The 17,528-nt window shown below is 41.9% G+C and overlaps 1 protein-coding gene across 3 annotated transcripts in view; it reads left to right on the forward strand.

Moving 5' to 3' along the window:
- Nucleotides 1-17,528, forward strand: part of LOC112214798 (echinoderm microtubule-associated protein-like 3) — a 45,150-nt gene that overhangs the window by 7,690 nt on the left and 19,932 nt on the right. For all 3 annotated transcript variants that reach the window (XM_024373821.2, XM_024373822.2, XM_024373824.2), the window contains exons 2-3: nucleotides 16,953-17,126; nucleotides 17,409-17,523. In XM_024373821.2, the coding sequence (XP_024229589.1) occupies nucleotides 16,953-17,126; nucleotides 17,409-17,523 (289 nt within the window). The remainder of the gene's footprint in view (nucleotides 1-16,952; nucleotides 17,127-17,408; nucleotides 17,524-17,528) is intronic.

The raw sequence follows: 17,528 nt of genomic DNA on the forward strand, positions 1-17,528 counted from the left end.
ATTCTTAAGTTACAGCCTCCTTCTAAAATTGATTAAATCAAACAAAATCCTCATCAATCTACACACAATACCCCATAATGTCAAAACAGGTTTTTAGAAATTTTTGCACATTTTATAAAAAATAAAAAACAGAAACCTTATTTACTAAAATATTCAGACTGTTTGCTATGAGACTCAATTGAACTCAGGTGCATCCAGTTTCCATTGATCATTCAATTGATTGGACATGATTTGGAAAGGCGCACACACCAGTCTATATATAAGGTTCCACAGTTGACAGTGCATGTCAGAGCAAAAACCAAGCCATGTGGTCGAAAGGAATTGTCCGTAGAGCTCCGAGACAGGATTGTGTCGATGCACATATTTGAGGGAGTGTACCAAGACATTTCTCCAGCATTGAAAGTCCCCAAGAACTCAGTGGCCTCCATCATTCTTAAATTGAACAAGTTTGGAACCACCAGGACTCTTCCTAGAGCTGGCCAAACTGAGCAATCAGGGGAGAAGGGTCTTGGTCAGGGAGGTGACCAAGAACCCGATGGTCACACTTACAGAGCTCCAGAGTTCCTCTGTGGAGATGGGAGAACCTGCCAGAAGGACAACCCTCTCTGCAGCATTCCACCAAACAGGCCTTTATGGTAGAATGGCCAGACGGAATCCACTCCTCAATAAAATGCACATGACAGCCCGCTTGGAGTTTGCCAAAAGGCACCTAAAGGACTCTCAGACAATGATAAACAAGATTCTCTGGTCTGATGAAACCAAGATTGAACTCTTTGGTCTGAATGCCAAGCGTCACGTCTGGAGGAAACCTGTCACCATCCCTACAGTGAAGCATGGTGGTGGCAGCATCATGCTGTGGGGATGTTTTTCAGCGACAGGGGCTGGGAGACTATTCAGGATCGAGGGGAAGATGAACGGAGCAAAGTACAGAGAGATCCTTGATGAAAACCTACTCCAGAGCGATTAGGACCTCAGACTGAGGCAAAGGTTCACCTTCCAACAGGACAATGACCCTAAGCACACAGCCAAGACAATGCAGGAGTGACTTCGGGACAAGTCTCTGAAATGTCCTTGAGTGGCCCAGCCAGAGCCCGGACTTGAAACTGATCAAACATCTCTGGGGAGACCTGAAAATAGCTGTGCATCGATGCTCCACATCCAACCTGACAGAGTAAATGTGATATTTCATTTTTTTTTTATACATTTGCAAAAATTTCCCCAAAACTGTTTTTTTTTTCATTATGGGGTATTGTGTGTAGATTGATGAGAAACAAATCTATTTCAGAATAAGGCTGTAGCGTAGAAAAATGTGGAAAAAGTCAAGGGGTCTGAATACTTTCCGAATGCGCTCTAATTACAAATAATTTGTGGACTGCAAATTGACTGCAAGAAGCCCAAACATGTATAATGTTTGACTAAAACATAATCATTTCAAACCTTACTTACATTTGTTTTTTGATCACGATTTCTTAAATCAAAATCACTTGGGGCTGATTTCCTGATGTGTTTACAGTGTGTTATATAATATACATTATGCTCAGAGAACTTGGGGGTCCAAATATAACCATCCGCGTAAAGCGTAATTGTGTTGTTTTCTTTTCCTACCAGTATCGTTGTTTATCAGTTTTCATCAGTGTGATGTTATGGTTCTGATGTTTCTTGGTAAAATGGCGTCCAACTCTATACAAACAGTCGCTTAAACTGATCCCTGGAATAACAGTTTGTTGAGGCGTTGTTTGAGTTGGCATCACTTTCATAAAGTCACCATAAATAATGAATGGGGAATGTAGTTGTGTATTTTACTACTTTTAGCCAAGCACTGCTTCGTCAAGAAAATATTTCCAGCTTTACTTGATTTTAAAATGGATTGAGGGAGAGAATGGATGTGTGTATGATGAGAGAAAGGAACAGAAAGCCAGAGAGAAAGGAATAAAAAGAAGAAGATGTGAGAGTGGCTCCAACATTCAATCAGACCAGATACCACACTCCACTCCAGCACTCCAGATTGCTTCCAGCCCCCTCCAGTTCAGTCGTTGTGCATGTGTGTGTTCCTCTCCAGCTTCCTTTGGGACTCACCCGCGGGCCTTGGCTTGTCATGAGAAAAAAAGTTGTAACGACAGAAAAAATAGAAGCTTGGAAATTTGTGACAAGGCAGCTGTGTGTGTGTGTGTGAGCAAACAACCCTCTCCAGTGTTCATTATTGCGCTAGACGCAGGTCTGGGCAATTCCAGTCCTCGGGGGCCTGATTGGTGTCACACTTCCCCATCCCTAGCAAACGCAGCTGATTTTAAATGAATTGCATTTTAAATTGAAGATCATGATTAGTTGATTATTGGAGTCAGGTGTGTTAGCTGGGACTGGGGCAAAAGTGTGACACCAATCAGGCCCCCGAGGACTGTAGTTGCCCAGGCCTGCTCTAGAGGAAACATAAACCCCTCTTCCCTTTTACTTCCTGGACATTCTATTCCCATCTGTTGCTCCCGTTCACAACCATAAATACCATACCTCCCCTAAAAACAGACCAAGAACACAAACCACTAATTACTTCCCGATGTGTTCAGGAGTGCTATTGGCTACGTTCTTGAACGTCCCCCTGAAAGATGGGTTGTGCCTAAGACTGCAACAGTTCCTTCAGTTCACAAATGAATGAAGAATGATACGGTATCGTACAGTAACCAATCTCTCCTTTGAGAGTGCAGACCTGCAGTACCTGCTGCAACAATGCAATGTACAGTAGTTCTGCAAGTTCCCAACTGTGCCTTTTGTGCCTGCAAGTGGCCAGCAGTGTACCTTTTTTATAATGGCTACGGTCTCACCCAGTTTTGTAAAATGTGTTCCCTTTACGTACCACACTGCTTTTGTAGGTACACATATTGAAATGGAACTCATTATTAAAGGTTGTACTAGTGGTGGCAGTTTTAATGGTTAGCATTAGCAACAGCAGCGGTAATAAAACCAGGCAAACCTTAAATACTCTGAACAAAAATATAAATGCAACATGTAATGTTGGTCCAATGTTTCATGAGCTGAAATAAAAAATCCCAGAAATGTTCCATATGCACAAAAGCATTTCTCCATTGCCAAGATAATCTATCCACCTGAGATGTGTGGCATATCAACAAGCTGATTAAACAGCATGATTATTACACAGGTGAACCTTGTGCTGGGGACAAAAGGCCACTCTAAAATGTGCAGTTTTGTCACACAACACAATGCCACAGATGTCTCAAGTTTTGAGGGAGCGTGCAATTGGCCGATGCTGACTGCAGGAATGTCCACCAAAGCTGTTGCAAGAGAAATTAATGTTAATTTCTCTACCATAAGCCGCCTCCAACGTCGTTTTGGAGAATTTGTCAGTACATCCAACCGGCCTCACAACCGCAGACCACGTGTAACCATGCCAGCCCAGGACCTCCACATCTGGCTTCATCACCTGTAACTCAGTAAAATCTTTGAAATTGTTGCATGTTGCATTTATATTTTTGTTCAGTGTATATTACATTGTAATTTATGCGATGGCTCAAGATTCTGTCCACATTCTTGGCTTCATCTTTCAAGCCCCCTTGGGATTTGATTTCTGACTCATAGCCACGGTTGCTCAGATCTGTGAGTTTTGGCATTTAATGCTAGTCTTGTTCCATTCGCCACAGATAATAGCAGTAATACTGTATAATAACTTAATTTCTGTGTTTATTTAAATATGTTAACTATACTGACTAAAGACCCATTATTCAGAGGTGCAGGCCCACACAATCTGAGATAAATCAAGACAACCTCTACATTATACACTGTCATATGATTTTTGTCCTGTGTAAAGTTTGCGTGAGTCATTTTGTATATGACGTTAAGCCTCTTTCCTGCAGAAACACTCTGGGTTTGGATTGTGGGAGTGTTGGTGCTTTGAGTGCTTTTGTTTGTGTGTGTGTGTGTGTGTGTGTGTGTGTGTGTGTGTGTGTGTGTGTGCGCACGAGCAAAAACGAGGCAGAGAAAGTGAGAACGATTGCATGGAAGTGTCTGTCTGAATTGGGAGGTAAATAAAATAGATCATGTTTCAGTGATCATTAACAGTACACATAGTCCATTGTAATCTCTTCTCTCTACCAGCTGTTTCTCATATCTAACTGTTAAAATTTTCGGCCACAAGTCTCAACTTCATGCTTTGCAGTTGATCGAATCAGCTGAGGTTTGCCAAAAACGATGGGAGTTTTTGAAAAGCCAAAGACTGGCTTTTCATTTAGGTTTCAAGTCAGTGGATTGGAACAGAGGCTAATGTGTTACAACCCATTCCATAGAGATAGGCCTAAAATGTAAATACTTGTGTTCTATTTAAAGGTGCAGTAAGCAGAAATAACTCCGCCATTTCCTAGTTTCTGTTTGTGACAAAACAAGCAGTCATTCTGTAGAGAATTATTATACCATCTAAACAGCTGTGAAATATATTTTCCATAACAAAAATATTGTATTTTCAGCTGTTTGAAGTAGAGTTTGACCAATTATGATTTTAACGCCGATACCGATTAATCGGACGATTTTTACATGTTTTATTTTTTATTTGTAATAATGACAATTACAACAATACTGAATGAACACTTATTTCAACTTAATATAATACATCAATAAAATCAATTTAGCCTCAAATAAATAATGAAACAGTCAGACAGCTCTATCAAATCATAGACTTAGTTATAACATAATAACACACAGAAATACGAGCCTTACGAGCCGTATACTATCATCTCGAAAACAAGACGTTTATTCTTTCAGTGAAATATGGAACCATTCTGTATTTTATCTAACGGGTGGCATCCATTAGTCTAAATATTCCTGTTACATTGCACAACCTTCAATGTTATGTCATAATTACGTAAAATTCTGGCAAATTAGGCAGCCCAAACTGTTGCATATACCCTGACTCTGCGAGCAATGAACGCAAGAAATGACACAATTTCACCTGGTTAATATTGTCTGCTAACCTATATTTCTTTTAGCTAAATATGCAGGTTTAAAAATATATACTTCTGTGTATTGATTTTAAGAAAGGCATTGATGTTCATGGTTAGGTACACATTGACAATGCTAGCTAGCAACTTACCTTGGCTTACTGCATTCTCGTTACAGGCAGTCTCCTCGTGGAGTGCAATGAGAGGCAGGTAGTTAGAGCGTTGGACTAGTTAACTGTAAGGTTGCAAGACTGAATCCCCCGAGCTGACAAGGTGAAAATCTGTAGTTCTGCACCTGAAAGAGGCAGTTAACCCACCATTCCTAAGCCGTCATTGAAAGTAAGAATGTGTTCTTAACTGACTTGCCTAGTTAAATAAATATTAAATAAAGGTGTAAAAAAAAATTGGGGCAAAATCGGTGTCCAAAAATACAGATTTCCGATTGTTATGAAAACTTGAAATCTGCCCTAATTAATCGGCCATTCCGATTAATCAGTCGACCTCTAGTTTGAAGCTCGTCTGCAAAAACATAAGTAAAAAACACAAACTAAACTTAAGGATAGAAATAACGCACATAGAAGAGATCAACTGTTTCTTAGACATGCTTTCAATGAGAATGACAGATCTATGACTCACATTTATATGTGAATTTGGTCGGGTCGCCCAAAAAGTTAGATATTGCAGCATTAATTCTGTATCCCACACTGTGTTGTTTAGTATACACCCTGAGATTAGATCTCCTTGTTGGTTTATTATCTGTAGGCCACAGAGCATCTACTCTTCACAGTGCTGGCGAATGTCAACATCCATTAGTGCCCTAACTCAACCACTTGAGTCAGGTGTTTCCTGTCCTTGATTAGAGATTCTTGCTCTCCTGCTACATTCAAGACCTCTTCAAACAAGTGTGTGAAGTCACGTGTTTGCCTATGTATGTCATCATGACCAAGTTCATTGAGTTCAGCTACAGTTTGCCTCAGCGTGGAATTTAAAAGGCAAGAACAATTATGTATGTAGTGTTATCAAAACCACAGTATAGTGCGTAACACTGAATTCTCTCTTTTCATGTATTGTTCACTAATACTCGTACTTGTCTATTTTCCCTTTACTAGCACTGACTTCACTGATAGCAACTTTATTGAGGAAAAATGTACTATGGTTGTGATATGTGGTTGTTACACCTAGCTACCTTAAGATGCACTAACTATAAGTTGAGCTGGATAAGAGCGTCTGCTAAATGACTCAAATGTAATGTAAATGTATCATCTTCCATAGCTGCTGTTGTTCTGTCTGTGTGGTGTGTTTTCAGTGAGAGGCTTGGTCTGGCCCTGTAGACGGCTGGTTCAGTCTCTGTCTGAACACAGACAGCAGAGAGAGTCTTCCTTCCGGCAAGGCTCAATGACCCCATTGTGTATGGACTGGAGCTATGGTTCTGGTCGTCGTGTGGGTGGGTGGGTGGGTGGGTGTGTGTGGTTGGTGGGTGTGCGTGTGTGTGTGTGTGGGTGGAGTGAAGCCATGGTTCTGGTTTCAGAGATTGCATACAAAAGTGTGCGGGTGGGTGTCGGCGGGTGTGCGGGTGGGTGTATTGATTTGAAGCCATCACTGGAAACTGAAAATATATATATTTTTCTTGCAGGCTTCAAGGCGAGGGATATTTTCATGCTTTCAAGTCGTTAAGCAGAACTGTTTCTCCTCTGGTGATGGTTTGCATGTTCGCTTGGCCACTGCATTCTTATCCAACTGTTTAAAGTGTCGTTTTTCCTTACGAGCCAAACCAGGCAAAACAGTCAAGTGCTCTAGGATCTTTTAGGAAACGCTTCACCCAGTGCTCACTAGTAAGTAGGTGAGAGGCACTCAGTGAGAACCACTCCTCCTCCCAATGGAAATGAGCACACAAATACTTAGTATCAACAACAATGACTGTTAAATGATAGCTTAACTGCTACAGTGGATGGATTCAGTAGCAGCATAGGTTATACCAGCTGTGGGGACAGTAGGCAAAGGGTTAGGGACAAAGTAAAGAGAAAGTATCATGCTGTGAGTCACTTGCTTACCATTAAGAAAACGATAAGATCCGTGACTTGATTATGAGAATTTCCAGTTTTTGGGGATTTTCGCAAAATGTAATCCATAGAATGGCCTTCTGGAGGAAAGGTTGTTGACAATATTTTACATTTTGTATCTAAAAGCATAATTTAGAAATAATTTATCAAAGTTTGCATATTTATTATACATCAGCCTTACCCAGGGCTCCTTTAAGACTCCATTAAGTTTTATCTGTAGGTGCTACAAAGCAAAAAGTGGTGTCATATGAAGCTTTACCGCTTGGGCTGTAATAGGAGTAGTATGTTGATTTCAATTTGTAAAAAATAACATTAATTTAAGATGGCCGACCGTTGTTTTCAACGGAATCTACTCACATTCGCATACCACCGTTTGGTGGTTGCTGCCATCTTCCTAGATCCAGTTTTACTGGGACAACTACGCCTGCACACTAGCAGTGTTCATTTTGGCACTCTTTTGATTTGGTCAGTTTGACCAAAATATCATTGTCTTAGTCACATTTTTGTAGTTTGAATAATTATTTGGTCTAGTTATTGTCAATGTTGAAAACAGTTTATTCAACTAAATGCCCTTTCTTTTTTGTCATAGTTTAGTCACATCTTATTTTTATTGCCTCATTAAGCTATAGTAAACATACATTGCCTTCAGAAAGTATTCAGACCCTTTGACTTTTTCCATATTTTGTTACGTTACAGCCTTATTCTGAAATGTATTACATTGTTTCCCCCCATCAATGTACACACAATACCCCATAATGATATCACAATACCCCATAATGATATCACAATACCCCATAATGACAAAGCAAAAACAGGCTTTTAGACATTTTTGCAAATGTATACACAAAAAATAATTATCACATTTACACAAGTTTTCAGACCCTTTACTCAGTACTTTGTTGAAGCACCTTTGGCAGCGATTACAGCCCTGTGACTTCGTGTGTATGACGCTACAAGCTTGGCACACCTGTATTTGGGTAGTTTCTCCCATTCTTCTCTGCAAATCATTTCAAGCTCTGTCAGGTTGGATGGGGAGCATTGCTGCACAGTTATTTTCAGGTCTCTCCAGAGATGTTAGATTGGGTTCAAGTCCGGGCTCTAGCTGGGCCACTGAAGGACATTCAGAGACTTGTTCCGATGCCACTCCTGCGTTGTCTTTGCTGTGTGCTTCGGGTCGTTGTTCTATTGGAAGGTGAACCTTCGCCCCAGTCTGAGGTCATGAGTGCTCTGGAGCAGGTTTTCATCAAGAATCTCTCTGTACTTTTCTCTGTTCAATCAATCAATAAATCAAATGTATTTATAAAGCCCTTCTTACATCAACTGATGTCACAAAGTGCTGTACAGAAACCCAGCCTAAAACCCCAAACAGCAAGCAATGCAGGTGTAGAAGCACGGTGGTTAGGAAAAACTCCCTAGAAAGGCTGAAACCTAGGAAGATACCTAGAGAGGAACCAGGCTATGAGGGGTGGCCAGTCCTCTTCTGGGCAACCCGGGCAACCTGGACAGGAAGACCACGTCAGTGACTCAACCCACTCAAGTGATGCACCCCTCCTAAGGACGGCATGGAAGAGCACCAGTAAGCCAGTGACTCAGCCCCCGTAATACGGTTTGTGGCAGAGAATCCCAGTGGAGAGGGGAACCGGCCAGGCAGAGACGGCAAGGGCGGATTGCTGCTCCAGAGCCTTTCCGTTTACCTTCACACTCCTGGGCCAGGAAAGACTTAAAGGTTTAGACCGAGTCTGCGTCTCACATGGATAGGCAGACCATTCCATAAAAATTTACCTCTATAGGAGAAAGCCCTGTCTCCAGCTGTTTGCTTAGAAATTCTAGGGACAATAAGGAGGCCTGCGTCTTGTGACCGTAGAGTACGTGTAGGTATGTACGACATGACCAAATCGGAAAGATAGGTAGGAGCAAGCCCATGTAATGCTTTGTAGGTTAACAGTAAAACCTTGCAATCAGCCCTAGCCTTAAGAGGAAGCCAGTGTAGAGAGGCTAGTGTAATGTGATGAAATATTTTGGTTCTCGTCAAGATTCTAGCAGTCGTGTTTAGCGCTAACTGAAGTTTATTTAGTGCTTTATCCGGTAGGAAAGTACAGTCGTGGCCAAAACTTTTGAGGATGACACAAATATTAATTTCCACAAAGTTTGCTGCTTCAGTGTCTTTAGATATTTTTGTCAGATGTTACTATGGAATACTGAAGTATAATTACAATCATTTAACAAGTGGCAAAGGCTTTTATTGACAATTACATGAACTTGATTCAAAGAGTCAATATGTGCAATGTTGACCCTTCTTTTTCAAGACCTCTGCAATCCGCCCTGGCATGCTGGCAATTAACTTCTGGGCCACATCCTGATTGATGGCAGCCCATTCTTGCATAATCAATGCTTGGAGATTGTCAGAATTTGTGGGGTTTTGTTTGTCCACCCGCCTCTTGAGAATTGACCACAAGTTCTCAATGGGATTAAGGTCTGGGGAGTTTCCTGGCCATGGATCCAAAATACCGATGTTTTGTTCCCCGAGCCACTCAGTTATCACTTTTGCCTTATGGCTCAATGCTCCGTCTTCCTGGAAAAGGCATTGATTCGTCACCGAACTGTTCCTGGATGGTTGGGAGAAGTTGCTCTCTGAGGATGTGTTGGTACCATTCTTTATTCATGGCTGTGTTCTTAAACAAAATTGTGAGTGAGCCCACTTCCTTGGCTGAGAAGCAACGCCACACATGAATGGTCTCAGGATGCTTTACTGTTGGCATGACACAGGACTGATGGTAGCGCTCACCTTGTCTTCTCTGGACAAGCTTTTTTTCCGGATGCCCGAAACAATCGGAAAAGGGATTCATCAGAAAAAATGACTTTACCCCAGTCCTCAGCAGTCCAATCCCTGTACCTTTTGCAGAATATCCGTCTGTCCCTGATGTTTTTCCTGGAGAGAAGTGGCTTCTTGGCTGCCCTTCTTGACAGCAGGCCATCCTCCAAAAGTCTTCACCTCACTGTGCGTGCAGATGCACTCACACCTGCCTGCTGCCATTCCTGAGCAAGCGCTGTATTGGTGGTGCCTCGCAGCTGAATCAACTTTAGGAGACGGTCCTGGTGCTTGCTGGACTTTCTTGGGCGCCCTGTAGCCTTCTTCACAACAATTGAACCACTCTCCTTGAAGTTCTTGATGATCCAATAAATGGTTGATTTAGGTGCAATCTTACTGGCAGCAATATCCTTGCCTGTGAAGCACTTTTGTGCAAACCAATGATGACGGCACGTGTTTCCTTGCAGGTAACCATGGTTGACAGGAAGAACAATGATTCTAAGCACCACCCTCCTTTTGAAGCTTCCAGTCTATTGTTCAAACTCAATCAGCATGACAGAGTGATCTCCAGCCTTGTCCTCGTCAACACTCAGCTGTTTTAACGAGAGAATCACTGACATGATGTCAGCTGGTTCTTTTGTGGCAGGGCTGAAATGCAGTGGAAATGTTTTTTGGGGATTCAGTTTATTTGCAAGGCGAAGAGGGTCTTTGCAATTAATTGTAATTAATCTTCTCACTCTTCATAACATTCTGGAGTATATGCGAATTGCCATCATACAAACTGAGGCAGCAGACTTTGTGAAAATGAATATTTGTGTCATTCTCAACTTTTGGCCATTTAGTGCTTTATCCGGGTAGCCGAAAAAATAGAGTATTGCAGTAGTCTAACCTAGAAGTAACAAAAGCATGGATGAATTTTTCTGCATCATTTTTGGACAGAAAGTTCCAGATTTTTGCAATGTTACGTAGATGGAAAAAAGCTGTCCTTGAAACAGTCTTGATAAGTTCATCAAAAGAGAGATCAGGGTCCAGAGTAACGCTGAGGTCCTTCACAGTTTTATTTGAGACAACTGTACAACCATGAAGATTAACTGTCAGATTCAACAGAAGATCTCTTTCTTTCTTGGGACCTAAAACTAGCATCTCTGTTTTGTCTGAGTTTAAAAGTAGAAAGTTTGCAGCCATCCACTTCCTTATGTCTGAAACACAGGCTTCCAGGTAGGGCAATTTTGGGGCTTCCCCATGTTTCATCGAAATGTACAGCTGTGTCGTCCCCATAGCTGGTGGTGATCGATGGTATCAATAGCAGCACTCAGGTCTAGGAGCACGAGGACAGATGCCATTAAAAGGTAATTTTCCACCTTCACAAGTGCAGTCTCTGCTATGATGGGGTCTAAAACCAGGCTGAGGCGTTTTGTATACATTGTTTGTCTTCAGGGAGGCAGTGAGTTGCTGCGCAACAGCTTTTTCCCAAAAAATTGAGAGGAATGGGCGATTCGGGTATAGGCCGATTTGTATATTTTCTGGTTCGAGGTTTGGCTTTTTCAAGAAAGTCTTTATTACTGCCACTTTTAGTGAGTTTGGTCCACATCCGGTGGATAGAGAGCCGTTTATTATGTTCAACATAGGAGGGCCAAGCACAGCAAGCAGCTCTTTCAGTAGTTTAGTTGGAATAGGGTCCAGTATGCAGCTTGAAGGTTTAGAGGCCATGACTATTTTCATCAATGTGTCAAGAGATATAGTACTAAAACACTTGAGTGTCTCCCTTGATCCTAGGTCCTGGCAGTGTTGTGCAGACTCAGGACAACTGAGCTTTGGAGGAATACGCAGATTTAATTGAGGAGTCCGTAATTTGCTTTCTAATGATCATTATCTTTTCGTCAAAGAAGTTCATGAATTTATCACTGCTGAAGTGAAAGCCATCCTCTGTTGGGGAATGCTGCTTTTTAGTTAGCTTTGCGAAAAATAGGATGATCGCAAGCTAGTCGGAAGACTTCCAGTTTGGTGTAGCGCTATTTCCGGTCTAATTTTCTGGAAGCTTGCTTCAGAGCTCGGGTATTTTCTGTATACCAGGGAGCTAGTTTCTTATGACAAATGTTTTTTTGTCTTTAGGGGGGGGGCTGCATCTAGGGTATTACACAAGGTTAAATTGAGTTCCTCAGTTAGGTGGTTAACTGATTTTTGTACTCTGATGTCCTTGGGTAGGTTGAGGGAGTCTGGAAGGGCATCTAGGAATCTTTGGTTTGTCTGAGAATTTATAGCATGCCTTTTGATGATCCTTGGGGTCTGAGCAGATTAGTTGTTGCGATTGCAAATGTAATAAAATGGTGGGGCGATAGTCCAGGAGGAAAAACATTAAGATCCACAAATTTTATTCAACCGGACACTGCCACAGAGTATGACTGTGGCAGTGAGTAGGTTCAGAGACATGTTGGACAAAACCCACTGAGTCGATGATGGCTCTGAAAGCCTTTTGGAGTGGGTCTGTGGACTTTTCCAGGTGAATATTAGTCACCAAAAATTGTAATATTATCTGCCATGACTACAAGATCCGATAGGAATTCAGGGAACTCAGTGAGGAATGCTGTATATGGCCCAGGAGGCCTGTAAAATAGTAGCTATAAAAAGTGATTGAGTAGGCTGCATAGATTTCATGACAAGAAGCTCAAAAGATGAAAACAGTTTTTTTGTGAATTTAAATTTGCTTTCGTTTATGTTAGCAACACCTCCACCTTTGTGGGATGTTCAGGGGATATGGTCTCTAGTGTAACCAGGGGGAGAGGCCTCATTTAACACAGTAAATTCATCAGGCTTAAGCCATGTTTCATTCAGGCCAATCACATCAAGATTATGATCAGTGATTAGTTCATTGACTATAACTGCCTTGGAAGTGAGGGATCTAACATTAAGTCTCCCTATTTTGAGATGTGAGATATCACAATCTCTTTCAATAATGACAGGAATGGAGGAGGTCTTTATTCCAGAGAGATTGCTAAGGTGAACACTGCCATGTTTAGTGTTGCCCAAACTAGATCAAGGCACAGACACAGTCTCAATGGGGATAGTTGAGCTGACTACACTGACTGTGCTAGTGGCAGGCTGGCTAACAGCCTGCTACCTGGCCCTGTCTATGTTAGTAGATGAGATGAGATGAGAGCACCCCTCCAGCTAGGATGGAGTCCGTCACTCCTCAGCAGGCCACAGGCTTGGTCCTGTTTGTGGGTGAGTTCCAGAAAGAGGGCCAATTATCTACAAATTCTATCTTTTGGGAGGGGCAGAAAACAGTTTCATCTTTGCCTCGATACTGACTAGTCTACCAGTCCCTGCTGCTTTAAAACTTTCCCACAGCATGATGCTCCTACCACCATGCTTCACCGTAGGGATGGTACCAGGTTTCCTCCAGACGTGATGCTTGGCATTCAGACCAAAGAGTTCAATCTTGGTTCCATCAGACCAGAAAATGTTGTTTCTCATGGTCTGAGACTCTTTAGGTGCCATTTGGCAAACTCCAAGCGGGCTGTCATGTGCCGTTTACTGAGGAGTGACTTCCGTCTGGCCACTCTACCATAAAGGACTGGTTGGTGGAGTGCTGCAGAGATGATTGTCCTTATGGAAGTTTCTCCCATTTCCCCAGAGGAACTCTGGAGCTTTGTTAGTGACCATCAGGTTCTTGGTCACCTCCCTGACCAAGGCCCTTCTCCCCTGATTGCTCAATTTGGCCGGGCGGCCAGCTCTAGGAAGAGCCTTGGTGGTTCCAAATGTCTTCTATTTAAGAATGATGGAGGCTACCCTCCACTGCGACCTGTACGCTCTCATTGGCTGGCCCTCGCTTCATACTCGTCGCCAAATCCACTGGCTCCAGGTCATCTACAAGACCCTGCTAGTTAAAGCCCCCCCTTAACTCAGCTTGCTGGTCACCATAGCAGCACCCACCTGTAGCACGCACTCCAGCAGGTATATCTCTCTGGTCACCCCCAAAACCAATTCCTCCTTTGGCTGCTGCCAATGACTGGAATGAACTACAAAAATCTCTGAAACTGGAAACACTTATTGAAAGATTAGTGGAATCTGTTTCGGTAGCTGGACAGGTAGGATGACTGACAGTGAAGGTGAACAGGTGATCACTTGTCAGGTGACAGAGGAATGGATGAGACTGAGGCAGGAATTCCTTTAACCATAAAGTGGTATATTTACGGAGTAGTCTGTGCTGCATCACAAAGGAAACAAATAACATGTATCCAATCAAATTCATAATCAAAGATCAAATCATATCATTCATTATTAACATAATTTAGGGAATTCAACAGTCCAGTTCATTAAGAAGTCAATAGTAATCATCCGCGAGTGAAAGAATACAAACAGTGAATGGTGATACAATTTATAATCCCCATGATCAAAGTCAATCAGTTAGCAAACAATGACGTTTTTCATTTCACTCTTTCAATTGTCTTCATGTGTACATATAATTAATTTCAATACACATGAACCATATCGATTGCATAATTGGCCTAAGAGGATCCGTAGGGCCGTGATCATTGACAATTCACATTACACAATATGTTTGAAGCTGCGCTCCAAGCCGCGCTCCGCGGTAATAACTATTAACAGTAACTGGATGGCCTACTCTCCCGATCGCCACAGATAATTCAGATGAAAGGTAACATAGTCGGTGGATTCATGGACGCACATAACTTTTGGATCAGATGGAGTTAAGAAAAAGAAAGCAGCGAGATCAGGCGATGGCAATTTCCTCCTTTTATGGAGTTGAGATCTGTCGGACATGTCCACCTGACTTAATAAAGTGCCCCTGGCCCAGCTGAGTAAATGGCAATGAATTAAAAGAATTATTCCAACTCCATGGGCCTTTTCTACACTTATCTCCCTCAGTAGCTTTAAGCACCAGCTGTCAGAGCAGCTCACAGATTACAGCACCTGTACACAGCCCATCTATAATTTAGCCCAAACAACTACCTCTTCCCCTACTGTATTTATTTTGCTCCTTTGCACCCCATTATTTCTATTTCTACTTTGCACATTTTTCCACTGCAAATCTACCATTCCAGTGTTTTACTTGCTATATTGTATTTACTTCGCCACCATGGCTTTTTAAAATATATTTTTTTACCTTTACTTCCCTTATTTCACCTCATTTGCTCACATTGTATATAGACTTATTTTTCTACTGTATTATTGACTGTATGTTTGCTTTACTCCATGTGTGACTCTGTGTTGTATGTGTCAAACTGCTTTGCTTTATCTTGGCCAGGTCGCAATTGTAAATGAGAACTTGTTCTCAACTTGCTTACCTGGTTAAATAAAGGTGAAATAAAATAAATAAATAACGCAAGGTATAATTCAATGGTAATAGAATATGTAAGAATGGACTGACTATGTTTGAAAGCAAAAGTCGAATTGATAACATTATTGGCATTAGAGTTTAATAATAGCAAGCTAGGACTGATGGTTATCTAAACTAGCAAGTCTGTTTGTTTGGTTTTCAAGGCAACTACTGTCCCGTCTCTAGTAAATTTGCGCGCTACCTCAGTGGATGTTTTAACATATTTCTACCTGCAAATGAAAACATTCCCAGTGGTAAATGTTCTAAATTATAGCCATGGTGTAAAAGGGATAATCAAATCAGGGCTCTATGCGTTCTCTGGAAAATAACGAACGACGTGAAAGGTGGGTTCCACGACGCGCTATAAAGAACGACGTGGAATAGCGCGTCGTGGAACCCACCATTCACGTCGTTTTTTTTTTTTTTTTTTCCAGAGAACGCACAGAGCTCTGAGTTGATTATCCTTTACTTATTATATTCTACGGAGCCATTTACTTTGTTACTATTCTTAAATTTTTATTTTTGTTGTTGCATTGTCGAGAAGGAAGTAAGCATTTTGTTGCGTAACCCATGCATAAGACTAATAACACCTGAAACGTTAAACACACTAAAATATAGCAAATGTGGTCAAACAACGCTGAAAGTACTGTAGGCCGCACTAAAAACAAGCTGCAGTTGGCTCAGGGTCTGATCATTGTTCATATGACATTGCGACATACAGGAATGCTGTCTTCTTTGCTTTCAAATCTGAGGGAATTCGTTGGAAATGTAAACACACATGATCGAATAGACCCAATCCCAAAACGTACACGCATATAGATCAAATGTAAGTCTGTGGCGACTCATTAATATCCTAACAGACTCATATCCTTTTGTTAAACGCCACCTAATTATTAACAAGTCTTCCTACTGCAATGTCTCAGGAAATTAGCAGAAAACGTAGACATGTCCAGAATCATCATGGAATAGGCAGTCCCCACACGTGTGCACTACTTTAGAGAATGTAGGTCTGCAGACACTTAACAATAATTTTAGCTAAACCCTGTTCCCTAAACACAACCCGATGATAAACAATTCGAACATTCCACTCCTTTTTTGCGTAGCTGCTGGAAATTGTGAAAGGTTGAGAACCTCCTAATGGTGGTAACAGTCTCCTGCCTTCTTTTACTAATGGTGGTAACAGTCTCCTGCCTTATTTTACTAATGGTGGTAAAAGTCTCCTGCCTTTTTTTGACTAATGGTGGTAAAAGTCTCCTGCCTTATTTTACTAATGGTGGTAACAGTCTCCTGCCTTCTTTTTGTGATGGAAAAGGACTTAGTTCAGTAAATTAGCAGCGTCAGAGTACCATGATGTTCAAGTAGCCTAAGTAAATATGTTTCTCTCGACTCATGAAGTGTCATCCGATCCTTTTAAATTGTAGACAGTGCTGGATGAGGCCATTGATGTTGGCTTTATAGTCAGGAGGCGCATCTTCATGCAGAATGGAAGTCTCTTTTGAGGAATATTTCCTGGCTGTTAGCAGTATTTACAACACCAGGGTCATGTCTTACTGCCTGCATCTTTTTAAGTTTTTCCATCTTGCATTTTATAGTTGTATCCAACCTATGCATTGGTATTGATAGTAGTACTTCACTTCTATATGTCATTTGTCTAGAGGACAATCCTATCTGCCAATTGAGTGACAGCATGGAGTTGGATATAGGCTACCATTGGTTGTCCTTATTTTCTACAATATTCAAAAATGATCTGACAGCATGTGGTTCCATACTGTCTCCTGATTTGTTGTCATGGTCCGTCTGCACAGATGACGTGTCCGGGAGCAGCGCTGAGTACCCAGACCGTGTGTTCATGATGGAGGGGCGTCTGCAGGCACAGGAAGATGAAATCATGCTGCTGAAGTCATCACTGGCCGACGCGCTACGCAGGCTCCGCCTCCACGACCAGTTGATCCCCCTGCTTAAACAGCAGATCATTGCAGGTGGATGGCCAACCATCAGACCACAGTTGTACTCTTAACATTTATTGTGCCCGAACTGTACTGTGGCTTGGATATTTTCTTCACAGCACGGTTCCAGCAAATATTTTGAATGTTTAACCAGGCCGGTAAAGTGCAGCTCGGCTCAGTAGTCAGTAGATGATTAACTACAGTACACAAGCAATAAGCGGTAACCGATACATTATCTTACCCATGTCTTGTGCTTCTATGAAAATTCCATCCTTGCACTAAATGTGTGTGATTGTGTCCATTTTGTGCCCTCAGTAAACCCTGCAGCCTCCCGTGTCCTGAACCAGGTTTACTGCTCTGACAGTTTCTCCAGTTCCCGTAAACTGTCCTCCAGCTCAGCCCTGGACAGTCACCGCCACCCTGCCACCAGGTACT

The sequence above is a fragment of the Oncorhynchus tshawytscha genome, linkage group LG15 (genome assembly GCF_018296145.1).
Source record: "Oncorhynchus tshawytscha isolate Ot180627B linkage group LG15, Otsh_v2.0, whole genome shotgun sequence".
Taxonomy (NCBI): domain Eukaryota; kingdom Metazoa; phylum Chordata; class Actinopteri; order Salmoniformes; family Salmonidae; genus Oncorhynchus; species Oncorhynchus tshawytscha.